Source organism: Mytilus trossulus, chromosome 6, assembly GCF_036588685.1.
Source record: "Mytilus trossulus isolate FHL-02 chromosome 6, PNRI_Mtr1.1.1.hap1, whole genome shotgun sequence".
NCBI classification, from domain to species: domain Eukaryota; kingdom Metazoa; phylum Mollusca; class Bivalvia; order Mytilida; family Mytilidae; genus Mytilus; species Mytilus trossulus.
Window position 1 is genome coordinate 45,314,873 of NC_086378.1, and position 15,797 is coordinate 45,330,669.

Sequence of the window (15,797 nt, forward strand, 5' to 3'; positions counted from 1 at the left end):
GCCGAAGGGAGTTGAAACCTGGTTCTTTAAAAAAAAAATTATCATCAAATAATCATTAACGAAAGACACTTATCTATACGATATTCAAAGATAAACTATTTGTTAATGTTCCGATATCACTGCAAAAAGAATTTATAATCTAAACGATCAACTCGTGCAGTTATCATGTGACCGACTATAAATATTTTTGTCTCTGTTAAACAAGAGACTGCAGTTAGGATTATGAAAGAATTAGGCATATTGTTTTTTAATTTCAGATATTTTGTAGTAGTATCGTACTATGTTGCATTTTATTGCCAGTCCTCACTGCAAATGTATTCTTTTTTTATAATATATTCGACATTTGGTATTTACTTGAGTTCAATTCAGTGTTTAACCGAATTGAACCAGATATATACGTAAACTTCGATTTCAATTTAATGTGTCACTTTGATTGAAAGCAGAGACATATTCTTGCTACTTAAATATATAACTTTCATGATTATTGGTCATGAATAAATACATGATGTGGCAGCTTTATACTTTTCATTCTTCTGTAGAATTGAAAGAGAATCAGCAGCGCATTGATTCGTTAGCACTAAACTGGTTAATTTTGTATTTTTAACAGCAATTCCATCCAATATATGTCCAAATAAAATGATCTTCAGTGTAAATGAAGGCAATAAATTTGGACCATTGATATGCAATGCTTCTTGTGGTCCTCCGTGCACTTTTCGATGGGTTGGACTTGTATCTGTCATCAACTCCAGTCAGTTACTCATCAATAATGCAGCACGGACAGATAATGGTCCATACCAATGTGAAGCAAGGAATACAATTGGTACAATTACTGCAAATATTGATCTCCTCGTATACTGTAAGTTTACGTTAATATTAGACATGATAAGTTAAACTATGTACGCATGAATGAAAGAGTTGTGGTGTACATTTTGAGGAGACCTCACGTTGCTGTTATTAAGTTGTTCCACATCATCGTTGTATAGTATTTATAAGACTGTCAACAATCTCTTAATGTTGCGTTATTGTATGATTTCTCGACAAGTGTATTTGTTATTAATCAATAACTTACTTTTCAACGTGAAATAGTAATATAAAAACAAATTAAATAAAATAAAAAGGTAATATGGTGAACGCATCAATTCCATCGAACTAGAGATAAAGGAAACAACAGATACAGTTAAGTCAGCCTCATATCTTGACTTACATCTAGAAATTGACAATGAGGGTCGATTAAACAGAAAACTTTACGACAAAAGGAATGATTTGAGCTTTCCAAATGTGAACTTTCCATTTCTTAGAAGCAACATACCAGCAGCACCTGCATACGGGGTATATATCTCCCAATTGATACGAAGTTATTAAACCAAGAGGTCCAAATGGTGAAGTTGAAATCTTTCCTTCGTAGATATACGGACACCATCACGAGTTGGTTGACCGTTATAGAATAATCGTTTGAATTTCACTGATATCAGATATGTTCCTTATGTCGTAACGGCAATCCCCTTTCCTTTTATGAGTGTGACCTACCAAATTAGACTATTTACCGGGTTTGTAATAACATGAGAAACACGATGGGTGCCACATTTTGAGCAGGATCTGCTTACCTATCCGGAGCACCTGAGATTACCCCTAGTTTTCGGTGGGGTTTGTTTTCCTTAATCTTTAGTTTTCTATGTTGTGAATGTACTATTTTTTGTATATTTGTCTTTTTCATTTTTAGCCATGGCGTTTCAGTTTATTTTCGATTTATGATTTTGACTGTCCCTCTGATATCTTTTCCCCCTCTTCTAGATAGGCAACAAACCAGGTTTAATTCACTTGTTATCTACTTAAGGAATAGTCTCTGTCTCTTTCAAGTCAGTAACATGACAGTTGTTATTTTAGTAACTTTTTTCAGGGACTTTTCATTTTGAATTTTCCTCGGCGTTCTTTTTTTTTTGTAATTTAACTTTTTTTACAATGCCAATTGACCACATATAATCACCATACTATTACAACAAAACCAAAAGTATGAACGAATCTATTAAAGCAATACATGAAAACTTAAGACTGATCAACATAAAATCCTTAAGAAAGGCGGGGGTATCATAAATGGTTTAGAAGGGATACAAGAAGCTGCTTTACATTTGAAAACGCCGTGTTACCCATGATTATAAGTTTTTAAAAGGTGATAGGTCTTATTCTTTGTGAAATTCTTATTTTCAGACGGACCTGACAAAGTGATACTGTCACCTAATGAGACATCCTTAGTGGCAAATGAAGGTAGTGATTTTCCCAGTATTAAATGTAAAGCAGACTGCCACCCTGGTTGCACCTTAACGTGGATTAAACCAAATGGCATAGAGGTATCAACTAACGTCTTAATTCTAAAGAACATCAAAATGAACCAAACTGGGACGTATACATGTAATGCTAGTAATTTTGTCGGCAATATGGTATCAGCTGGTGTTACAATAAATCTCATTGGTATGTAAACATTTCTAATGTTATCTACAAGTCACCTGCTACAATCAAAACACTAGTTTGTACAATTTGGGTACCGTATTATACCAATCTGAATGTTTGATTCATTTCAGATGAAGGTTTTATTAGTCAAGATTCTAATCCAGCAAAATAATCTCCCCATTATGTCACCAACCATAGCAAGCATGCAGAAAGGAAGTGATTGTAGGGATGATGCATTGCCAATTTAGCTCTTAAAACCCGTATAATGTATCCAAATAGCTAGAGGATAATTGTGATCAGTATATAACTGATGTATTTGAAAAGATTAATATACATGTTCTAATTTTTGTATCATTTGACGTAGTTTTATGGTGTTTTTATTTAAATTTAGGACTGTTGTCTGCTCGGTTATCAGGGGAATTTTCAAAAGGTATTTCGATATTCCGACGGAGAGCATACTAAACAATTTCAGAGGTTGACGACTAAGAACCATCTATAGCACACAAATAAAAAGTGTCTTTTAAATAATGCACACAAATGACTCATTTGAAACCTTTTTCGTTTGACCAATATATACAAGGCAAAAAAAGAAACGTTACATTGGTTTTTAATCTTAAAAATATCACAAATAATAAATTAAATTTCAAATATTTTCATGATAACAACTCGTTACCTGAATGATTTATCTATCAAATTTACTCATTTATAAAAATATCGGAAATGTTGTGACGTCATTTTCTGATTTCAAACAAATAACCATTTTTTTACAAAAAAATTACCTGTATACAGTTTGAATCGAGTTGTCCTTTTTGTCATTTTTTGTGTCGAACACGATTGTTAAAAAAAAGGTCGCATTAAAAAATTGAAAACGTTACAGGTAAAACAATGCCCCGTCTACGCCAAAATGAGAGAGTACGATCTATCGGGATGTTGGCAGCAGAAATGACCCAAGCGCAGGTTGCAAATCATTTTAATGTCTCTAGAATGACTATTGCAAGGCTTAAGATTCGTCTTAGAGATACTGGCACTGTCAGTGGCACAACAAATGATCGCCCCCGTAGTGACAGGCCACGTGAAACGACGTTACGTCAAGACAGACACATCCGCATCATTTATCTCCGGAATCAATTTGTAAACGCGTCACAAACTGCACGACAAACCCATGGAAGACATAACAACAGAATATATGCTCAAACAGTGTGTAACCGATTGCGTCAAGTTGGTCTAAGAGCTCGTCGTCAATTGGAGGGATCTATCCTTACGCACCGTCACAGAATGGCACGACTTCAATGGACACGGGTACGGTTCGATGGAATAGGGAAACATGGAGACAGGTTATTTTTACCGATGAATCTAAATTTAACTTGAAAAGCGACGACAGAGCCAGGGTCTACCGTAGACGCAAGAATGATTTTCTGATGCGTACGTGCAGGAAACAAATCGGTTTGGTGGTGGCGGAATCATGGTATGGAGCGGAATTACGTACCAGGAACGCACCGAGCCCAAAATCATCGTAAGTAACTTAAATGCAACAAGGTATAGGGACGAAATTCTGGCTCCCGCTGTTCTCCAGCTTTTTTCGGAGACATCATTTTAACCACGTTTTTCAGCAGAACAACGCCCGTTGTCACGTGGCACACATTTCGATAACTTTTTTGGAGAATAACCATATTCGTGTGTTTCCTTGACCAGCAATGTCTCCAGATTTATCACCAATTGAACATCTTTGGGACGAACTTAGACGACGAATCAGAAATAATCAAAATCCACCAGAAACTCTAGCCCAGCTCCGAACAGCACTTTTCAGGGAATGGAATAACATCCCTCAAGATTTTATTCGACGTCTTATTGATTCCATGCGACGGAGGTGTCAGGCGTTCATAAATGCAAGAGGTAGTCATACAAGATATTGACATGTTAACCCGAACTCTGTACTCGTCCTGTTAAAATTGTCCAAAAATGTGCAATATTGTTTTCAATAAAGAAAACTTGTTCTCTTCAAAATCATGTTAGCTAACTATTCCATTTAATTTTTGTTATCAATTTTTTGTGATAAAAAATTTAAACGATATTATAAGCATGTAACGTTTCTTTTATTTGCCTAGAATATTTCATTTTATTTCAACGGTATATACATTTTTTAATCAGCCAAACATTCCGCATTCCGACGCTCCATACCATGATTTAAGAATAAACATGCATACAAAACAGACCTTAATTATACACCTGCATAAAATGTTAAAAAAACAACAATAGAAAACAGAGTATATAAATCAAATATAACAAATAGAAAACCGAGTATATAAATCAAATATAACAAATTGACCAATTTTACCTTTTCTCATAAAGAGTTCAATTTCTTGCGTCCTTTTTTTTCCGTTTCTTTTTTCTCGACTGGATATTTTCCTGTGTGTGTGTGTGTAGGGGGTGCTTGTGTGTGTGTGTGTGTGTGTGTGTGTGTGTGTTCTTGCCTATTTTCTTTAGAACATCGTTTATTGTTTCGTAACTTTGAAATTATTAATTACATTGGTATTTTAATAGAAAAAAAGAGACGATGTATTTTGGGAACACTCGTACGTTATTGTTGGACTCTGGTTGGTTTGTTTTGTGGAAAATTGCGCTGATAATGACACGATAAAAATAGAAATATTCAAATTAAATGTCATCTACAAAATATGTGTATGCATAGACTGTATGGACCATGTTTGCGTATTTCTTTTTTACAATACGAAATACAAGGTTAACAGATAGCCATTCCTGATATTTCTGGTGTAGGAGATTGACAACTTTACTATACTTTTTACTAAAATGATAGTTTTTTGTTTCAAATAAAAACTTTTATTATGGTGATACTTTTGCAGGCTTTTTTTTCTATTATAGATTCACCGACGATTCTGAAATTGGAAATTTTAAATAGTAATACTGTTGATGAACAACACTCTGTTAACTTTCTGTGTGAAGTTAATGGATACCCGGTACCTGACATAAGTTGGATATTGTCTAGCACTAACACCCTGTTGAAAAAAGATGAACATACTTTTAAAAGCAACTATGTAATTCCAAAAGCTAACTGTCTACATACTGGAACATACCGTTGTCAAGGCAGTAACGTAATTGAAGGTGAATTAGTGAATGCATTCAGAGAAATTAATTTGTTTGTTCTCTGTAAGTACAAAATACAATTACACAAATGTATATTGTTTAAACACCGCATTTTCACTGTTTCAGTCTTGGACTCGTTGTGAAACCCATTTAGTAACCAGTACGATCATTTTGACGCGTGATGTACTTTAGGCTATTTTCATACCTCAAATATTTCTCCATTTACAACTTATTCATATGTCTACCCACCATTGTCTACATAAAAAAATGTCTGTACCTATTATTAAAGAATATAACAGTTGTTATCCATTCGTTTGATGAGTTGAGATTTTGACTTTGCCAATTAATTAGGGACTTTTCGTTTTGTATATTCTTCAGAGTTCAGTATTTTTTGTGATTTTACTTTTTTCTATACTCGCATAGTAGTGTTGATTTCTTCTGAATTTCGTCTTTTTAAATATCATTATGATAAGTTTGAATATTACGGTTGTTTTTGTTATAGAAAACATTTGATAGATACAGACATTCTAATTTAGCTTTAATTTTCGAAGTTATAATAAACATGATGGTTCTGGATTTTCTGAACATATTTGTTTACATTGTTATGTTCAATGTATCAACATTATTAACTTCATTTGCGGAATTATGATTTACCATATTAAAGAGGGATGAAAGATACCAGAGGGACAGTCAAACTTCTAAATCGAAAATAAACTGAAAACGCAATGGCTACAAATAAAAAAGACAAACAGACACACACTAGTACACATGACACAACATAGAAAACTAAAGAATAAGCAACACGAACCTCAACAAAAACGAACAAAAGGGGTGATTTCATGTGCTCCGTAAGGGTAGGCAGATCCTGCTCCACATATGGCACCTGTCGTTTTACTTACAAATCCGGAAAATAGTCTAATTCGGTAGGTCACATTTTTGAAAGGGAAGGGGATTGTAGTTACGACATAAGGAACATATCCAATATCATTTCTTCTATCAATGCAATTTTCCAATTGTATAATGTTATAGTTTACAGCCCTGCATGCATATCAATGACAAGAAATTGCTAGATTTGTACAAGTTGATTTATAAATTATACTCAGTTATAAATTTCATGCTTTTAAAGCGGTCACTTGAAACGCTCACAACTGAACATTGGAAAAGGAAGAATGTATTAGGTTTACAATCAATAGCAACCTACAGAGAAGTGCTTAACATAACTTATTTAAATTATATCGTAATGATATTGCAAAAACACTAACTGTTCGCGTGCAATTGGAATACTTACATTTGAATTTATGTTGTAATATAAGAAATAAGTTAATTGCATAAAATTAGATACTATAGGTCCCGAAGGATGATTCACTTAGTCTGGGAATTTACCTCTTATGATTTTAATTATAAGAGATTTCCGCCACCTTTATGGTTTCTGCTTTGTTTCTTAATGTGAGATGCTGTTTTTATTTTGTGCTGATCAGATAAGTTGAGCCATAGCAAAATGCATCTGCTCCTTTTCCATTGTTTTTTGTTTGTTTGTTAGAAGATGTTGTGATTCGCAACAATTAACAAAACTTGCAGTGGAAATAAAGCAGTGGCAAAATCAAAAGCTCAAACACATCAAACGAATTGACAAGAACTGTTATATTCCTGATTTTGTACAGGTATTTCTTTTGTAGAAAATGGTGGATAAAACCTGGTTGTATGCCTAGCTAAAGGCATTGTGGATTATTTCTTCTTAACGGTTGTTCACTTTATCATGGGGGTATGATGGTATTGAGGGTTTGAAAAATCTAAACTTTGTTGATAATTGTAACTTCCAGAGAAAGATAGAGATTTGAAATTATCCAGAAGTTCTTTAGTACTCTCAAATCGTATTTTCTTGTTAATTCGACCTGTTGATACTGTTTATAATGCTTTTTTGTCATTTTTTATTTATATGGATCTTGTCTGTATACCAGCTTGGATTATTTGTAATATCTTCAATTTTTCACTTATTCTTACAACATTTGTATAAACTTCAAGATTATAAAAAACCGGTTTTTTTCTAAAGTGAACATTGATTGGTTAAATATTTCTCAGTGTGTTTGAATTTGTTTGTTAGCCTTTTGGTCATGAATGTTTGTCTCTAACATTTAATTAACTGTGCATTTGTATTCAGATATCGCAGATCAAAGTTATTCGTTCATTGTGTAATCATACGTTTTTTGATTGAGTTAAGTCTGCCAATTGATATTTTATCGTATGTTCTTCTATGTTGTGATGTTATGCTATTGTTTCAGAAAAAGGGAGAAGGTTTGGGCCCATTAAAACGTTTAATCCCGCTGCAAATGTTTGCACCTGTCCTAAGTCAGGAATCTGATGTACAGTAGTTGTCGTTTGTTTATGTAATATATACGTCTTTCTCGTTTCTCGTTTTGTTTATATAGATTAGACCGTTGGTTTTCCCGTTTGAATGGTTTTACACTAGTAATTTTGGGGCCCTTTATAGCTTGTTGTTCGGTGTGAGCCAAGGCTCCGTGTTGAAGGCCGTACTTTAACCTATAATGGTTTAATTTTTAAATTGTTATTTGGATGGAGAGTTGTCTCATTGGCACTCACACCACATCTTCCTATATCTACTTAAGAGTTTTTTTAAAATCCACATATGGCTGATACATCTACGCGAGTTAACAGTTTTACGGTATTTCGGGAGACCCTCAAAGCAATTGTTAGTCCTACCTCATCTTGTATTGTTAACAACTCCGAAGAAATTTAAAATCAAATATAGTTTTCCATTACCTTAATTTTGTTTACTGCTTTGATTTTTAGGAAAAATGGATCTTCAGATCAAAACTCTTCAATTTCGTTATTATCAGGGGTTGTTGGATTTGTTAAATCGAGCGTCACTGTTAATTTCATGATAGACAAAAATCAACGTTTAAAAATATATTAGTAAGTTTCAAGTAAAAAACTCGTACAGATATGCATTCAAATGAATTTTCCAATAGATAATTGCATTCCTGCAATCTTGACCTATTATGCACTACTATTTAATTATCCAAGTTGACGAAAAGCACTGATCCTACCTTAAGTTGTTTTGTTTTTTCTTCTAACGAAATGTAAAAGATTTGAAATAAGATCTTTTTTTTTTAAATTAGGCAGAGCACGTATAGATCAAAGATATCCAGAAGTTGCTGACGATATTGCAGTTATAGAAAACGGTGATTTGAATATTAAAGTATTTCTCCTAGCCTACCCTGAACCTATGATCATTTGGACAATGAGAAGTTCTGCCACAGGACAAGATTATACAGTGAACTATATTAATTCATTTAACAGTGTCGAACATATGTCAATTGTGAATATAACCGACTTTTCCACAAAACATTATGGCGTCTATAAAATTATTGCATATAACAACATAGGGCCTCCGTATGTTAAATCCTTCACAGTGAAGCCACAAGGTAAGTTCGTTTGATAGACATTTGGTCCTCTTCTACCTAATAAAAGTATATAACCTGTTCTCATAGGCATACATTTATATATCTGGAGTCAGTACTCTTGTAGCTCGAGTGGCGCCCAACATTCACAAACCAAATCCAGACAACAGTGGTCAATAATAAACTGTTAACAGATGTGCAAATTCTCGTTTATTGATTAGAAAGAGACACAAAAACCGAAACTGTGGAATGTCATAAACTCTATCAGGATAAACATGTTCAGCTCATTATATCCAGGATCCCGGTTCTACGTTCCGTGTATTAGCTGATAGCCACACATTATATTTCTTTATGTGTAACACACTGAATAATGCGATCGTGGATTAGTCTAAACCCTTTCCTTGGACTAGTCGTGTAACTACAAAAAATAAAAACAATCTGTTAAATAATTTTGAAATAGATTGTCTCGTTGAATTATTTATAACTTGTTATTCACTTATGAGGCTGAATATCATTATTGTCTTTCGTTTATTGTTCTGTGCCTTAGCCAGGCTGTTGTTTTTAATGTGTTATCTCTTTTAACATGTTTAAATTATTGCAATTAGTATTGGTATGGTTTGGTTTGGGTTTTTTTGGATTGGGGCTGAACGATGGCCTTTTTATAATTATCGTTCGTTTGATCATTTATAATTAAGCCTTATCGATTCATTAGGTCCACTTGTTTTTGTAATTCAAATTTTTGTTAGTTACATGTAGCTATCATATATTTTTGCGGTGTTGAATTCCACGGTTTGTACCCAAGGAAAATCGTATCTATAAATTTTTGAAGATATTTATTTTTGATAGCTGCAATAATAAACAAACAAAGCAGATGTCTTGCTCGACATCTTCTCTTTTGTCTTAATTTATTATGTTCTGAATGGTAAAGCTCACAAATGTCTCTCGAGTTAACGTTTAATGACGGAATAATATCACGTCGCTAGAACATTATTTGCGACAGAACACCGTACATGTACAATTGTGCTAACCTAATAAAACAATGTTGAAATATTGGTACATTTGTTATTGTGATGAAATACATTTAAAAATCGTATGAAAAGTAATTCATTAGATTCGTAGAACATGTTGATACATTTTTAAAGGACTTTATGGATAGTACTTTTTGTCTCTTTGATACATTCCCCATTTTCATTCTCAATTTTATTTCCATTCTCAATTTTATAACATGTATAAATGTTTGCTTTGCCGAGAAAGCTTACGGTGTACAACAATAATTCAATATTTTGATAAACAGGATTGTTTCTATTTCTTTTTTTAAGTAAAAACAGATTTATGTTTGACACAATATTTCTTTCCATTCACTTTTGCAAGAACTATGTAAGTCTAGACGCAAGAGTAATACATTTTTCTTTCAGCTGTAAATAACAGTTCGGAAAATAATCTAACCAAGAGTATTGGTGCAAGCATAGGTGCATCCTTTTTCATATTAATAGTGGTAGGTCTGACAGTATTTCTATTGAAGATTAGGAGGAGAAGAACATACATTAAAAAAGGTAACAGGACTTAATGTCAGTTAATTTATATGAAGATTACAGTTTTTCGATATTGATAAAATTCATGTGATTACATTACATTAACTTTTTCAAATTTTTCATAAAAGGAGGCATAACACAACATTCTAGTAGTACTGAGTCCTCTCAATACGGAAGATGAGGAGTTGGAAAATTATAAAAAATATATATATACAATTACCTTCTGTAATAAACATGATGCTACTTAATACAGTTAAAGTTATTATAAGAAATACGTTTGTTATTCGAATGGAGGGGACACTCATAATAAAAAATGTTTTGCATTTTAAAACTAAACGGGAAAAACTTATATTTAAGTATGTTATATGTTTCTTTTTATCATTAAACATGTTATATTCGGTAAATTTGTCATTGAAGACATTTATAAAGTTTATACTGTCGATTCAATTTTTAAACAATGTTTATTACCACTTTTTATTCAAACCAATGACTTATTTTCGTATAACTAGTCGTTCAGGTAAAAAAAAACTTTTGATTTAATATTTTGAATTAATTCAAAATGTATAATATTTATTTAGAGAACAGCAAGTTGTATCAATCAACACAACCGGATAAAAGGTACATGTTATTATATTGTTGTATCCGTTCTTTATTAAAGTAATCATTTACCTGTTAGAAACATTTATGTCACTTTTAACTGTCCAATTCGGTAAAGAATATTGGACAGCTGTAGCCTGAATGTAGCATAAATGATTCCTACAAGTAATTGATAGTAAAAGAATTTAAAAAAAATATCAATTCCCACAATGTTGGTTATTTTTCATGTGAAGGAAATACAACCAAAGAACAAATGACAATAACACAATTTATTTTCCATTAAAGTTTATACAATACAATAATTTTGTCACTCAAAAGTCTGTTTCTTGAAAAGAAATCACTTTAAAATAAAATTGATTTTAACACTACCAATACCAATATCACAGCCATTTTTCTCATGCTTTGAGTAGTGTCCTATATAACCAATTTGGTTGATAATGATCGTTGAAAGTCTTGGTTTTATTACTTTAAGTTTATTTCTTTATCAAAAGATTTATCCTGACCTCATTTGTCTTTGGAAGTCGATCTCTGATATTGCTCTTATTCTTCCTAATATCATTTCTTTCTACAATTAAAATGAAAAAAAGTAATGACTCTGAAGTTTGAAAGATCATGCCGCAATACAATGACCATAAGTAAAATAATTTTATATTGATAATCAATTTTTGGCAATCAGAATATATTTGCATTGTATAAATCCATTTGAAACACCGAATGCATGTACAAGTATTCCTGGAAAATAGAGTAACCATATACAGGGCTCGAAAATACCATGATACTCATGGGCTACAAATGTATGTATGCATGTACGTGTAGCAATACATTTTGTTTACCTTCAACTGTACTTTATTGTTGTGTACTATTGTTTAAGTTGAGCTATTGTTTAAAGAGGCCATGTAGAATAAAATGTTGATGTAAATGAAATTTATTCACATAACAATTTTCACTTTTGGCCAGATTAAATCTAATTTAACAGAATGGAATCTTATCGAATTATATCCTTTTCGTATTTTTGATAACCTTCAACTTAGTTTAAATGGTGTTTTCCATTCACCTGCATGACGCCAAGCAATAACTATTTCAGTCAGACAGCATGTCTTGATGTGAATCAATATTCAATGCTAATGAGTTAGAAAACCTTTTTTATGGTAAACATTCTCTTTGTGTGAAAATAAACATTTTTTTTTCGAATCGTTGTTTAAATCTTTTTAACATACTTATTTATAGTCATGTGTCCTGTTCTGGGGCCAGGCATCATACATTAAAAACTATCCGTACTTTTCAAAATATGATATAATTTGAAAAAAAAGTAAAATCACAAAAATACTAAACTCCAAGTTTACATTTTAATTGTAGTTGGAAATGATATCAGGAAAGTCCCTAATCGATTGGCAAAATCAAATAATAAAACACATCACATGTACAACAATTGTCATTTTCCTGACTTAGTACAGGCATTTTCTTATGTAGAAAATAGTCGATTAAACCAGGTTTTAAAGCTATCTATACCTCTTACTTGTATGACAGTCGCATCAAATTCCATTATATTGACAACGAAGTGCGCATAAAAACAAACAGACAAAAACAGGTAAAATATCCCAAATAAGGGTACAACAGCAACACATGCCCCCTAAAAAACCTTGGATAAATCAGGTGCTCCAGAATGGTGAGCAGATACTGATCCACATGTTTCACCCATCGTGTTGTTAGTGTTATTACAAAGCCGATAAATAGTCTTACTCGGTAAATCGCCTTCGTGAAAAGGGAACGGGATTGTAGTTACGACAAAAGGAACATATCCGATATCATCAGTGAAACGGATAATCCATAACGGTCAACAAACTCGTGATGGTGTCCGTAAAATTTACTAAGTGATGATTTAAATTTTCATTTGGAACTCGTAGTTTATAAACGGAAAGATCACACTTGGGAAGCTCAAATTATCAAAATTGTCGTAAAGTTTAGTTTTTATTAAAACTGCAGTGGTAATTTCTAGATGCAAGTCTAATCAAATGACAAAATCAAAAGCTCAAACACATCAAACGAATGGATAACACAAATAGAAGATCTTGTGTGGACGAAACGCACTTCTGGCGAATTACATTTTAAACCTGGTACCTTTTGCTAGCTATTATTCGTGTGTTTTTCTGTCTTATATGATCTCCCATCATATTGTAGTCTTGTCATGCAATGTTGTCATGTTATATTCATTATTGCCATAAAAGCAGGAGGTTTGGCTTGCCACAAAACCAGGTTTAAGCCACCATTTTTTTTTTCTTAAAGTGTCCTGTCCAAGTCAGGAAAATGGCCATTGTTATATTATAGCTCGTTTCTGTGTGTGGTAAATTTTAATGTTGTGTTTCTGTTGTGTCGTTGTTCTCCTCTTATATTTGATGAGTTTTCCTGAGTTTTAGTTTGTAACCAGGATTTGTTTTTTTCTCTATCGATTTATGAGTTTCGAAACAGCGGTATAATACTGTTGCCTTTATTTAGTTAAAAGCGTTAATGTTTTGTATATTTGTATATTATTAAAGAACCTTTTCTGCGTTGCCTGGACTTTACGTAACATCATATCAGATCGTCCAAATTTTTAATTTTTAAATTCTAATTTTCTTCACAATTCAATTTTGAAAAAAGAATCACTTCAAAACGGCACTTTTACGGTACAATGTAGGTTTTGTTATATTTTGGATAATATTTAAAAAGCCGAACATTAGTTACGACTGTGGGTATGATGATAACTTGTATTAAAAGAAAACAGGAATTTGAATTTTTTTTTTTGGAAAACATGCACAAAAATTTAAAGACTAAGTGGAGCGGCGAATGTTGAAATAGCCGCTCAGTAAACGAGCTTCAATTACCAATTTACCTCATGAAATTTTAATGTCTTGAAATGTCTATCGATTATTCACCTTCAGAAAAATGTGTGTCGTAAATATTGAATGTGGTATAAATGACGTTAAAAAATGTAACAGCAAATTTGGTCCGGTTGTAAAATTTCTCCGCCAGACATTTGTTCCTAGTTTATCAAGTCCATGTTCTAGGAAAAGAAGTCCAAGGACAAGTATTCATAGGGAAAAAAATCCATAGCTATAAAAATATACCCGACACTTATTTTCCTAGAAATTTGTCCCAAGACTTGTTTTTCTTTTAGTTTCCCTTATATTATAAAAAAAATATAACAATTGTTAGTTGAGATTGTAAAGTTTCATTACTTTTCCTATTAAAATAAAGGACATGTACGTTACAACCTAGATATGTTAATGACATGGACATTATATCCTTCGAAAATTAATCGGGGACATACATTAAACTAAATTATTGATACACAACAATATTAAAACATAACAATTAGATTTACCTTTTAAAAAGAATGGCATGGACATTTTTACAAAGGAATATTAATGACATGGACATGATTTCCTAGACAATTAGTCTGGAGAAATAAATGCTATTAAATGTTAAAGCAAAACTCTTTAACGAAACATTGTATTAAAATGAATACTGAGTTTCCATTGTTTTTAAAAAAAATCTTTTGAAATAAAGGACATGGTCATTTTTACCTAGGAATTTCTATGACATGGACATGATTTCCTGGGAAAATTTGTCTGGGGACATACAATTTATTAAAAAAGATTGATACACAAATCGCTTTTTCGATAGACAAATCTCAAAACTTACACCTTCTTAAAACAATTTTTGAACGAAATTAGTAAATACAGTTATTCTTGAATCTCATACATTATAAGGGCAATTTTATGAAGTCCAAAATATAAAACACAATGAATCTGAAAATTGTAAAAATAACACGGAAAATTCCTCGTTTTTTATTAAGCAGTATAAGTGTGTTTTAAAGGTATACAATTAAAGTAGCAATATAATACTTAAATCGACTCGATTTAATTTTTAAATTAATTCGTAAGAAGATTGATATTTCGCCTTTCGATCATGATTTCGAGTCCGGATATTTGTCACACATTAATCGACTTTGTTGAAGTTTCTAGTTATACGCGATTAAACGAAGGTCATTTGTAGTCATTATCAACCTGATTTCTTGTTTATTTTAGAATTTTTGAAGCCTTGTGATTTTTAATGTTGAATAGTATTGCTGTTTATGTTAAATTTAACCAAGAAAGTGAATATCATTTATGGTTGATTTGGTTTTCAGTTGTGATTGATTAGTTTTGTATCTTTAAAAAAAATGGACACTTTAACTGTCTCGTAAAATCTAGCTCCGTCTATCGCAAGAAAACGCGAGTTGTAGTTGGTGTTAAAAATGCATTATATGCGATTCTGGTGTTGATGGAATATTAAGTATATCAACATAATCTGGTCAAAAAAATGTCCGATAAAGATGCAACAAAACGGAGACGAGATGATTTGTACGTTTTCGGAATATTTATTAAAGTGAGAGGGTTAGCGCTATAGAACCAGGTTTAATCCACCATTTTCTACATTTGAAAATGCCTGTACCAAGTCAGGAATATGACAGTTCTTGTCCATTCGTTTTTGATGCGTTTTGATTTTTGATTTTGCCAAGTGATTATGGACTTTCCAAATTGATTTTCCTCTGAGTTCAGTATTTTTGTGATTTTACTTTTTTCTGTAATGATACAGGAACTGGTTCAACTGTATTTAGTTTTATAGGGCGTGAAAATATTGCTTATCTCCTCTATACATTTGTACGTAAAAGTGTATTATT

General features: G+C 32.2%; 1 protein-coding gene across 1 annotated transcript in view; it reads left to right on the forward strand.

Moving 5' to 3' along the window:
* Nucleotides 1-10,679, forward strand: part of LOC134722740 (hemicentin-1-like) — a 21,399-nt gene extending 10,720 nt beyond the window's left edge. The window contains exons 5-9 of the mRNA XM_063586363.1: nucleotides 608-856; nucleotides 2,206-2,466; nucleotides 5,326-5,610; nucleotides 8,685-8,990; nucleotides 10,627-10,679. Of these exons, the coding sequence (XP_063442433.1) occupies nucleotides 608-856; nucleotides 2,206-2,466; nucleotides 5,326-5,610; nucleotides 8,685-8,990; nucleotides 10,627-10,679 (1,154 nt within the window). The remainder of the gene's footprint in view (nucleotides 1-607; nucleotides 857-2,205; nucleotides 2,467-5,325; nucleotides 5,611-8,684; nucleotides 8,991-10,626) is intronic.
* Nucleotides 10,680-15,797: the final 5,118 nt, after the last annotated feature.